General features: G+C 46.8%; 1 protein-coding gene across 2 annotated transcripts in view; it reads right to left on the bottom strand.

Annotated features, from left to right (window-relative positions):
* Positions 1 to 12,284, bottom strand: part of USP31 (ubiquitin specific peptidase 31) — a 69,126-nt gene extending 56,842 nt beyond the window's left edge. For both annotated transcript variants that reach the window (XM_065891922.1, XM_065891924.1), the window contains exon 1: positions 11,664 to 12,284. In XM_065891922.1, coding sequence (XP_065747994.1) covers positions 11,664 to 12,284 — 621 coding nt within the window. The remainder of the gene's footprint in view (positions 1 to 11,663) is intronic.
* Between the last annotated feature and the right edge of the window lie 623 nt (positions 12,285 to 12,907).

Below are 12,907 nucleotides of genomic sequence, written 5' to 3'. Positions count from 1 at the left end.
TGGTGCAGCCACTGTGGAAAAGTTTGACAGTTTCTCAAAAAGTTAAACACAGAATTACTACATGACCCAAAAGAATTAAAAACAGGGACACACATAGATACTTGAATGCCTATGTTCATAGCATCATTATTCACAATAGCCAAAAAGCAGAAACAACGCAGTTGTCCATCAACAGATGAATGGATAAATAAAATGTAGTACATACGTATAAAGGAATATTATTCCGCCATAAAAAGAAATGAAATTCTGCAACATACTACAACACAGATGAATACTGAAAACATTATTCTAAATGACATAAACCAGACACAAAAGGATTCTGTGTACTGTACTACGTGTAATTCTACTTATATGGGATACCTAGAATTGGCAAATTCATAGAGACAGAAAGTAGAACACAGGTTACCAGGGACTAGACGGGAGTGATTGCTTAATGCATACAGAATTCCTGTTTGGGACGATGAAAAAGTTCTGGAAATGGACAGTGGTTGATGGTTGCACAACAGTGAATGTACTTAATGCCACTGAGCTGTACTTAAAAGCAACTAAAAGGGTAAATTTTATGTTATGTGTATTTTACCACAACAAAAAAATTGGAAAAAATGACAATAGACAAATGAGCAAAGAATGAATATAAACTGACAATGACAAATTTAAATTATAAAGTCCAACTCATTCCAGAAATGGCTTGTGAGCATCCAACATGCACCATTCACTGGGCTGGGTGAGGTTTATGATCAAACTAGCAGCACTGTAATTTCTGTAATAAGAAGTCAAAAGATGTCCATAAGCTTCTAACGCTCTGAGAACATGTTTGGAAACTTATCCTAAATAAATAACGTGACAAAACAAAAAGCTATACACATGATTCATGTTCATTATAATAAAAAAGAGTATGGGGGAAATTGCCCAATGAAAGAGGACTGGAGGGCTTTCCTGGTGGCGCAGTAGTTGAGAGTCCGCCTGCCGATGCAGCGGACACGGGTTCGTGCCCTGGTCCGGGAAGATCCCACATGCCCCGGAGCGGCTGGGCCCATGAGCCATGGCCACTGGGCCTGTGCGTCCGGAGCCTGTGCTCCACAACAGGAGAGGCCACAACAGTGAGAGGCCCGCGTACCGCAAAAAAAAAAAGAGGACTGGATGATTAAACTATCACTTAGCAATATGATACCATATGTATCATTAAACATTAAACAGTATTATGAGTACTATTTAGAAACATGGAAAAATGTTTTATAAGTTGCATGAGAAAAAATTATAATACAAAATGGCCTGGCCAGGATAATAGCAACTACGTAAAATATATATGTATGTGGACAAGTACAAAAATGTAAACTGACGGCACTTCAAGGCAATGTGTTCAGTACAGTGAGAGCATAAATGTTATCATCACACTGCCCTGAGTTCAAGTTGAAGCTCTGCCCCTGCAAATGTGTAAAGAACCAAACTAGATCAAATCAAAATAACAGATTTAGTGCTAGTTTATGTTGCTGGTTTGAAAGATATTTTTAACAACTCAGAAGGGGAGTTTAATAACAAATAAAAATCTCTAGCCGAAACTCTAGCCTACACTACTGAATATTTTCCTCCATGAGTTATCATGGGACCTCAAATACAACATGCCTAAAGTGGAATTTAGCACCTCTGAGAAGTTTTATGCTGCCTCAGTTTCCCAAATGTAACCAGGCTCAAAGAGGCTAAGATATATTCTGCTCTCCCTGAACCCCCCAGTTCTGCCCCTGCCCTCTCTCATCATCACCTCCCCATCCTCAATGTCCCTGGCCTCTGAGTGATCATTCTTTGAAAAATAATAAAAGAAAAAGACAATGATACCACAAGCCTGTCTGAAATTCCTTGGTGCTGCCCTCACAAGATGCTATTCTCTGACACGGCACCCAAAGAACAAAGCCAGAGATCTAACCTTGCCCAAAGCATCACTCAGTGACCTCCTCCCCAACCCATCCACCACCCTACCCTTCTGCTCCAACCACACTAGACCTTGAAATTTCCTGAATAAGCCAAGTTGTTTGAGGTTCTAAGCCTTTGTACTTGATGGGTTTTCTGCCCTGGAAAGGCCTTTCCCACCTCTCCCCTTATCCACCTAGAGGATTCTGACCAAATCCTTCCAGCCATCAAGTATCATCTCTTGATACTTGCCAAGGTATCATCTCTCCAGTCCCCTCCAACCCTCCCTTCCCTCCCTGGGGTCTACACAGCACTTCTATACATACCTCTATCGCAGCACTCATCCTACCCTTCTGCAATCGTTTCTTAACCCCTCCCTTCCCTTCTAGACCCTGCATTCCTTAAGGGCATGGACCATCTCACTCATCCTGGCACAGCTCAGTGCCTCCCAACACAGGACCAGCACAAAAATGTGCTCGATAAATCTGTAGACTTAACAAATCATGACTACAATATATCAACCTGAATTTGATTCTTAATGGGTATATAGCATTTTTTAAATTTATTTATTTATTTTATTTTATTTTTGGCTGCATAGGGTCTTCGTTGCTGTGAGCGGGCCTTCTCTAGTCGCAGCGAGCGGGGGCTACTCTTCGTTGCGGTGCGCGGGCTTCTCATTGCAGTGGTTTCTCTTGTTGCGGAGCACGGGATCTAGGCACGCGGGCTTCAGTAGTTGTGGCTCGCGGGCTCTAGAGCGCAGGCTCAGTAGTTGTGGCGCACGGGCTTAGTTGCTCCACAGCATGTGGGATCTTCCCGGACCAGGGCTCGAACCCGTGTCCCCTGCACTGGCAGGCAGATTCTTAACCACTGCACCACCAGGGAAGCCCCTCTTACTGGGTATAAACTGACATTTCTGCAGCTCTACACTGTACTCAGGGCTAAGAGCAGCAAGTCAACCTAAATAAGCCAGGTTTCCTGACTCTGCTTTCCTGGTTTTCCGCCTATCTCTCTGCCCCTTTAACAAGTCCAAGAAGTCCCTCCCTCCTCCTATCCTCTTATTTTTAGTTTCCCCCAAGGGCTTGGCCTTGGGCTTCTGACTACACACTCAATGCTCCTGGATTCAATTATCACCTCTATGCAGCTGAATCCGAGTCTACACAGCTAGTTCTAAATCGTACCATATTTCCAACTATTAAGACTCTCCTTAGATGTCCTATGACTCCCAACCCCACATGTTCAAATTATATTCTTGATCTTCTCTGCCCTTAGTGCCCTTTTTGGACTGCTCCACCTCTGTCAGATATCCCCTTATTTTCTCCATCACCCAGGTCTGAAACCTCGGTGTTTCCTTTACCTCTCCATCTCTTGGAGCCTCTTTAATGATGTCACGATGTCCTCCAAAATGTCTCTTGGATTCACCCTTTCCTCCTCCTTTTCCTCGTGTCACACCTGTGATTGCCCTTTCCACGCACTTACTTTCTCCTCCATCTGATTCGTTTTTGCTCACCATCAGAACCATTTTTCTAAAACATCTTTTTTCATCAAATCAGAGTCTGCACAGCTCAAGAAGCCTCAATCGAATCACTACTGATTGCAGCCTCAAGGCTAAATTGTTGTGACAGACTTTCAAGGGCACCTATAATCTGTCCCCCCTCATCTCCTCAGCCATCTACATTTATTTGCCCTTCTCTCCAAATCAGTGGTTCTCAACCAGGGGCAATTTTGCCCCCCAGGGGACATGTGGCAATGTCTGGAGACAGTTTTGATTATCATGACTGGGGTGGGTGCAGGGGAGTACTACCAGCACCTAGTGGGTAGAGGACAGGGACACTGCTCAATATCCTAATACACCAGGACAGCCCCCACAGCAAAGACTCATCTAGCCAATAATGCCGGGTATGTCAACAGTGCTAAGGCTGAAAAACACTTCTGCCAATCAACTGCACACAGCAGACAGCCCAGTGGCCTCCCTGACCCTAGACAACGTGCCATGGCTGTGCCTTTGCTCAGAGTATTTCCCCAACAATATGGAATGGCATCTCTCTTTCCCTTAACTATCCAAGCCTTATTTACCTTCAAATCCCATTCCAAGCAATATGCCACAGTTTTAAATACCACCTCTAGACCAAAGAGTCCCATATCTTTATCTCTAGTCAGTCCCAATCTTCTGAACTCCAGACTTCCTTATCCAGCTGCCAACCAGATATCTCATGAGTGTCCTATTTAATACATCTGAAACTGAACTCCCGACCCCCCCCAGAACTGCTGCTCCTCAAGTAAGTGCACAGCACCAGTAATCACTCTCTTGCTCAAAACAAACACCAGGGCGCTATTCTGGCTGCTCCCCTCTGCCTCAGTGCCTTCCCCAGAATCAATCCTTTAGCAAGTCCCGTCGAGTCTACCTCCAGATATATATCAAATCTATCCGCTTCTCCATCCCATCCACCACCTTCGCAAAACCTCTGAACTGGCCTCCCTGCTTCCAGTCTATATCCATTATTCAGACTCAGAATGAACACTTCACATTTCAAGGAAATCATGCCAGAACTCTGCTTAAAACCTGCAACAGCTCCCCACTGCTCTTAGAATCAAATCTAAACCCCTAACCTGGGTCTACAAGGGGGTCCTACAGGACCCGCCTCTGTCTACCTGACCTCCTTTTCCAGCCTCATCTATCCCACACCCCTCCTAGCTCTCTAAGCCATGAAAAAGGCCTGTCAGACTTTCAAATGGACCCCAGCCCTGTCCCCTGCAGAGCCTTTTGAATACATTTTATCACTCCTACCTGGCCACACCCATCATTCTCTCTCATACACCTTATCTTTTCCTTCTTAGCTCTAATAATTTTAAATTTCACATTTATCAGTGTGTGTTTAACATCTGCCTCCCCTGTAACAACAGAAGTTCCAAGAAGGAATGGATCACAGGACCTGGCACCATTTTTTTACATTACCATACCATTTGGTTTACCCCATATACCCAAGGACTAGCACAGCACGTGGCACAGAGTTAGGAGCTCCATAAATTCATAAATTTGTAGAAGCTTAACTGCCAACAATGAATGAATGAATCTTCTACTTGCACTTCAGCTCACAACGATTTCACCCTTCTCTGAACTCCCACTGAACTTTCCCAGTCAATACAATTTTTTAAAAATTTCCCTATAAAACTGGTAAGTTCTCTGAGGGCAAGAACTTTGTCCTATAATCGTCATACTTAATCCTCTATTCCCACCCTCTCCCCTAAACTAGTCCCTTTATACACAATAATTGCTCAGTAAATGTGGTTTAAATCAGCAAACATGAGAGTCCATAATTGTCCTGTGTATTTTTATTCCCCAACTAGTCCTCTTCAATGCGTTTCTTGCACTTTCTCATGAGTCCCCTTTACCACCTGATAAGAAGCTGCACACATCAGGCGGACATGTCTGGAAAGAGAGACATACACGTTTAAGAAGAGTGGAGAACAGGCATACCTAGAGGAACAAAACTGACCTACGTGAAAGAAAATAAGTTTGAAAACTGAAGAATAGGGCAGTCACTTGAAAGAGGAAGCACGTGTCAGCAGCGAGGCCCTAGCATGCAGCATGGATGGGTCAGAGTCTTGTCCTACACAGGCTTTTGCTGGGCAGTCTGGTGAGGTGCATCAACAGGGTAAATGCCCGTTCCCTCTGACTCAGCAACGTCACAGCTAAGACCCACTCCCTAGAAAAGGAGACTTGATATACGTTGAAGGATTGGCTATAATGGTTAAAAATTTTATACAACCAAAACACCCATCCGTGGGCTTCTATACAACCATTAAAAAGAATGAGGTGGACTTGGATGTATTAACAAAAAAACAATGAAAGCTATGGCTACCCGTGATATATTTTCAAGTCCAGTATAGGGGCATAAGGGAAAGCAAGTTACAGAACTCTATGGAGAGTATAAGCCCATCAATGTAAAAGATGTGTTTATATATGCATTTAAATGGTCTGAAAGGATAATTTTTTAAGGAAGTCTTCCAAAAGTACCTAAGTCTCAGGAGCAATAGCACATATATAAAGCTAGCTGCAGCTGACCTTATTTTCACTACGATTTAGCACCGCAAACTTAGAGGAAAAAAATGTTACATGTTTCAGCACGTCCACCCTCCCTGTTTATGTTCTATGTTGAGACCTGTCGCTTCAGTGGTTGTGCTAATAAGACGACCTCAGAACCAGGGCTCAGTGCACGCATCGGCATGCGGGGGGTGGTCAGAACTCTGGTTCTGCTCCCTCAGCCTCTAGCCAGGAGGTGAACCTTAGTTTCCGCATCCAGAAAGGCTGAGGACCACTCACATTTCACTCACATCTGCTTCCAAGTCTAAAATTTGATGATTCTCTCACCGCCCTTCTTCAAAGATGTGGAACTTCACTAAAACAGAACTGACAGCATTTGACAGACAAGAGAACAGACCAGGAGGAGACATACTTTCTATTTAATACCATCACAAATCTGAATGTGACCGACACTATTTCATTTTTTTTTCCTATTTTTCAAATTAATTTGAGGGACACCTTAAAATCAGATCACTTCTTGGGAACCACTGTGAAATGTCAACATACTAAACAGCTTCATACAAACGAGGAAAACTTTTATCACAGGTCTGCAGCATAAAATCAGAGCTCCCCAGCATGAATCCATGACAAAGTAAGGTGTGAAACTGAGCCAGCGGAAGCCCCTGGTTGCTAGCTTCTCTGCCACTACTCATTTACACACATATACTCCCTTTGTAACCCAAGAACTCTCACTAATAAATAAGCACCACCAGGCACCAAAGTTCAAGGAAAAACATGTGGGAGAGAAAATTTGATTCATCAATTACTTTTTGTTTTCCTGCAAATTTGAAAGGAGTCCCCACATTTCTTTTATCAGTAGATCACTCTGTTCTAGTTGTTCTTTGGAAGCACAGTTTGAAAACTGCTGCTGTAAAACCTATCTTTGTTACTTGAAAGATGACCTTCCATCTTTCACTTGCTGCGAAAGGGCACTGAGTACTAGAAATCAGAAAGCATCTGTACGAACCTGGAGCACCCAAGCTAGCATCCTGTTAAAGTTAGGACAATAGGCTTATTTCCTCTTACAACAGCACACTGAGCATTCGGGTTTCAAAATGATTTACTTACTGTCACAGTTTTACTAAGACAGTGATCCAAGGATCCTGCCAGTAAAGTCCAACCTTTACTCTAGTGCTGCAGCAAACACAGAGAAGAAAAAGTAACAAGATAACCATTAAAGGCTGGGAAAGTAAGGAAAACTTGCACTAAGGAAGTTCAAAACATTCCTCCAACAGTTTCTTAACCTCAGCACTACTGACATTTGGGGCTGGATTATCCTTTTTGAGGGATACTGTCTTGCATGTTGTATGACACTTAGCCCCAAACCTGGAGTCTCCCCACTAGTTGCCAGTAGCACCCCACCCCAGCTGTGACACCCAAGTATGTGTCTCCAGACATCACCAAATGTCCCCAGAAGTGAGGGGGTAGGGGAGGCAAAAGTGCCCTGGTTGACAACCGCTACTCTATCAGCAGGAGAAAAAGGACTGCACAAAAAAAGAAAAAGATATAAGTGGCAGCTAGAGAAGTTTCTTAAAGCTTACCAAGATTGGACCAGTCAACTTCTTTCATTCTGGAAAACGAAAATCCAACCATAACAACCATCTAGCTCATCCAAAACCAAAAATCCGTTTACCTGACAAGCTCCTAAAGCTGAAATCAATGTGGTTAGAATCCAAATTGAAAATTTTACAAACCAAATTGTTAGGAACTTAAAGAAGTTTTAGGACTATAAAAGTACAGGCAAAGACATACTAAGTGCTTTTCGAGACCTCAAGGCAAATTATCTCAACATGGCAAATTGGTTTTATCTCCTCTGCCAACTGGTAGTGGCTGTCTGGAGCCCAGAATTCAACAGGATTCTGAGGCTGAATGTGAGCTCAAGAAGAGGAGAGAAGAGTATCCGCCTCAAATATCAATATCACCAGCAGGTGAGGGGGGCGTGGTGACTGGTGAGCCCGCATCCTCTGGCTTGGTGCTTCAACCTCCTTTGTGCTTCACACGCAGGCGCAGTATCTTCCCCACGTGAGAGTGCCTGGCACGTGGTAGGCGAAGCACTTTGGTGGGCTGCCTACAGGGCAATCCCCTCCTTTACTCATCTCTTCTATTAAGGCAGGAAAACCCAAACACCACCTTCCTGCCTCCATGGCAGCCAGGGTGGTCAAGAGACATGATTATAGTTAATGAGATGTAAGTAGAAGCCTGTTTAGGGGGCTTCTGGAAGAACTTTTATTTCCCTAACGACTTCCTGGCTTGAAGGAAGCCAGGTAGAAAACCCTGAGGTGACAAACATTAAGGACAAAAGGCCCACTGATAGCTAAGGACAACAGAATGGAAACACAGAAATGGTCTGGGTCCTAGCTGGGCCCATAAAGCCACTGCACCACCTTAGAACCACCTACCTCCAGACTTCTTACAGGTGAGCTAATTCAACATCTTTATTGCTTAAGGCACTGTCATTAGGGCTTCTTCTTTCTGGTGCTGAACGCATTCCTAACTGACTGAATAAACCTTCAACAGAGGGAGGTGAATGAATGAATGCAAAGTGAAATCTACTAACGGTTCAGAAGATTACATTTTTTAAAAACAAGGCCTCAGGGTAGGGGTGGTGGTGTGATGAATTGGGAGATTGGGATTGACATATATACACTAATATGTATAAAATGGATAACTAATAAGAACCCTGCTGTATAAAAAAATAAATAAAATAAAATTCAGGGGAAAAAAGGCCTCTAAGAACCTGTTCAACTTTGCCAAAGCATGCTTTTCTAGAATTATTGACCCAATTCTGTTACAGTTTTTTAATTGATAAAAAAGTAAACACACTCTCTTAAAAAGCAATGGAAATGTTCACATACAAAAATGCTGTAGAAATTGATTTTCACATTTTGGAAAAGAATGGAAAACCAAACTTAAAACACTAGGCTGTGACCTTGAAAAGTCTGCAACTGCTGTGGCTACCTGCAAGCACGTATAGGCAAAAAGAAAAAGACCAATAGTACCTGGTTGGCTGCCATTCCCTCCTACTTTCTTATTTTGAGATCTCTGACATGAATCTCTTTTTTTCCAGTCCCTATCCCAGTCAAGTATTTCCATTCAAATTTCCAAGATCAAACAACCATTTTTTTCTTTTTGAGAAAAACAGGGTAGAACATAAATAAATATAAATAACATGTAAGTAAAATGTATTAAAAGGAGAGGAGTGGACCTTGGCAGTGTTGTTCCTCAGCAAGACAGTAGGTCCTCAACCAAGCTGATTCCCTTAGATAGCTGACCAATTTATATTTTAATCAAATCATTTACTCATACTTAAATAAGTGTATTTTAGAAAGAAACTTCATAGCACCAATGGAATGCCAGTACCATATGCCATAAATAGAAGACAGGGCTTCCCTGGTGGTGCAGTGGTTAAGAATCCGCCTGCCAATGCAAAGGGTTCGAGCCCTGGTCCAGGAAGATCCCACATGCTGCGGAGCAATTAAGCCCATGAGCCACAACTACTGAGCCTGTGCTCTAGAGTCCACGCCCGTGAGCCACAACTACTGAGCCTGCGTGCCACAACTACTGAAGCCTGTGCAACTAGAGCCTGTGCTCCACAACAAGAGAAGCCCGCGCACCGCAACAAAGAGTAGCCCCTGCTCGCTGCAACTAGAGAAAGCCCACACGCAGCAACGAAGACCCAACGCAGCCAAAAATAAATAAATAAATTTATTTTAAAAAAGACAAATGTAAGGAAAAATCCAATGAAGACATAACCTTATTAAATTCTAGCTACTGTTACCTATCCAGATCTCTAAACTTGAAGTTTATTCTCTATTTAAAAAAAAAAAAAACGGGGGGCTTCCCTGGTGGCGCAGTGGTTAAGAATCTGCCTGCCAATGCAAGGGACACGGGTTCGAGCCCTGGCCCGGGAAGATCCCACATGCCGTGGAGCAACTAAGCCCGTGCGCCACAACTACTGAGCCTGCGCTCAAGAGCCCGCGAGCCACAGCTACTGAGCCTGCGTGCCGCAACTACTGAAGCCTGTGCGCCTAGAGCCCATGCTCCACAACAAGAGAAGCCACTGCAATGGGAAGCCCGCGCACTGCAACAAAGAGTAGCCCCCGCTCGCCGCAACTAGAGAAAGCCCACGCACAGCAGGGGCAACCCAACACAGCCAAAAAATACATAAATAAAATAAATAAACAAATTAAAAAAAAAAAAGGTGGGGGAGTGAGCAAAAGGTGTTAAAGACAAGCTAACCACCAAGCTGAGACTTTCTCTTGGGCATGATCAGGACAGAAAGAGAACAGAAAAGGAATTAACTTTCTCATTGTGTGATTGCATTCTATTTATATCCATTTCCCACCTAAAAGTATCCCTTATACAATCCCAAATGATCTTCCCCTTTTGCTTAGAGTAAGAGCCCATTTCCTTAGTACTACAGCCTAAATTTATGATCCTACACCATCTGGCCTCAGCCCACCACTCACACTCCACTCTCAGCTCTCACGCACTCACAACAAGGACCCAAGGCCACATCTAGCCCACTGCCTGTTTGTGTACGGCCTGTGAGCTACGAATGATTTGGAGAGATGAATGCTTGTAATCAATTTGACAACAGGGAACATTAATTTTGAACTCCAATTAAGTTAAACGTTGTACTCTCCAAAAGAAGAGTCCCATGCTTCTCATTAGTAGACCTGTATTACAAAATATTGTACTCAATTATTATAACATTTTTATTTTAGGCAATAAAAAATGTGTAGAAATGTGTCTTTTCTTGTTATATATGTATCTACTTAATATCCTCGAGTTTGCATCTTGAACAGCAGAGCCTAAAACATTTGCTATGCAGCCCCTTACAGAAAGAGTTTGCCCATCCCGGAGCTACACTGCGGGTCAAGTACACCAGGCTCTTTCCTGTCTCAAGGTGTCCACACTTGCCTTACACCTGGGAACCGCTTTCCCCTGAGCTCCTCAAGGCTGGCCCTTCCTGTGGTTACTCAAGTCTCAGAACATCACCTCCTCCGAGAAGTCACCCTAACCCATGTAACGTACCCTACCAGCACATCAGTCACATCACCAGGTTTTACTTCCTTTAAACCACTGTCTGGTACCACCTCTTTAACTTGTTAAAGTTTTTAATACTAAAAATAATAATGGCAGCAAATACTCATAGCACTGCACACAATGGAAGCATTTTACATACCAGGTTGAACGCCATAAAAGTGCCAATCTGTAAATCAGAACGGTCAACAGTGGGTAACTTCATAGGGTTCAACCCAACATATCAACTTGTTAGCAGCTCACAACCACCTATGAGGTAGGTACCAGATGAGGAAATTGTGGCACAGAGAGATAGAGTAACCTGCCCGAGGTCACACCGCTAGTAAGTGGCAGAACAAGGATTTGAAGCCAAGCTCAACCCTCCCACCCCCAAGAATGTAAGTTCCAGGATGGCAGACAGTCTTGCCCATTGTCCCATCCCTCCCCTGTGCCCATCAAAGGGCCCGCCACGTAGCAAGCCCTTACAAATGCGCGACGCCTGAATGAGTGAATGACTGTCCCTCGCAATCAGCGCCATCTGCCCGGACTCGAGGCCCGCTCCTCTTTCCTTAGGCAACCAGAGCATCAGTCCTCCGGCCGCGACGGAAGCGGGGAAGGAAGCTCTGGGCAGGCGGGTGCCCCAGGGGCTCACCTTGAAGTCGCGGCTGTGCTGCGGGGTGTACTCCAGGGTCCAGAGGGCCCGCACCAGGTGCGCCAGCTGCTCGGTGACCTCACCCTGGCCCTGCGCGCCGCGCCCCGCGGGCTGCTCGGGGTCAGGCGAGGGCTCGGGCCGCCCCGCCCGATACTGGCCGAGCGCCAGGTACTCGGCGAAGAGCTCGGTGTTGCTGAGGCACTGAAGCGTGGCGTTCATGAAGCACGTGTTGCCGTGGTTCCGGAGCCCCGCCACCCCGGGCACCGGCTCCGCGGCGCAGGCGGGCGGCGCGGGCGAGGCGGGCGGCGGCGGGCACGGCGGCGGCGTGGGCGCGGCCGTGGGCCCGGGCGGGAAGCAGCTGCGGAGGCCGCCGCGGTCCGGGGCGGCGCCCTCGGAGCTAAGGTGCGAGAGCGTGGACAGCGTCTTGAGGACGCGGCTCATGAAGCTACCCACCGAGCGCGCCGATGAGGGCGAGGAGGGCGCGGCCGGCCCGGGGCCCCCAGCGCCGCCGCCGCCGCCCGCGCGGCCGCTCCGGAACAGCCGCTTGCTGAAGGAGCGCTTCTCCTTCCCGCCCGCTGCCGCCGCCGGCGGCCCGGGCCCGGGCGCCGTTACCTTGGACATGGCGGTGGCCGCTGAAGCTCATCACCGCGTCCGCCCGTCCGGCCCGCGTCCCCGCCACGGCCGCCGTCGCATCCCGCCGCGCCGCGACTCACCGGGACGGGGGGCTCGGTGCCCCACACACCTCAGAGCGCCGCGAAGCTAGCAAGCGAGCCGCGGCCGGCGGGGCGGGCGGGAGCGCGCGAGATCCGCCCAGCTGGGCCGCTCACGTGACCCGCCTCCCAGCTCCCCCGCCCCGCGCTGAAGCCGCCGAGGCCGCCATGTTGACTGCGGGAACGGAGCTGCCTCCCCAGCCAGACGCGATGACTGGCGGCTCCGGGCACGGTACTGCTCCGTGAAGCCCGAGGGAAGCCATGTCTAGTGTGGTCAAGGTCCAGGCGCCGCGGGGTATCGCTGGGCTAGCGCTGGGCTAGCGCTGGGTGATGGATGCCCCGGCGTGGGAGTCCGTCTTGACCTATCTGATGGTGGAGGCCTTGGGAAAGTGCAGGAATCAGGACGCCCCCTTACCATACTCTGGAAGAGGTGATAGACATGGCCCTGACCGATCCTGGGCAAGCCAGCCCCGCCAGGCTCCCGAGGGACCCCGACGGTCTGCTTGCCCACGCCATCGCAGAGCCTGGCACATT

The sequence above is a fragment of the Phocoena phocoena genome, chromosome 15, assembly GCF_963924675.1.
Source record: "Phocoena phocoena chromosome 15, mPhoPho1.1, whole genome shotgun sequence".
Taxonomy (NCBI): domain Eukaryota; kingdom Metazoa; phylum Chordata; class Mammalia; order Artiodactyla; family Phocoenidae; genus Phocoena; species Phocoena phocoena.
This window is presented reverse-complemented; position numbering and strand designations above follow the sequence as displayed.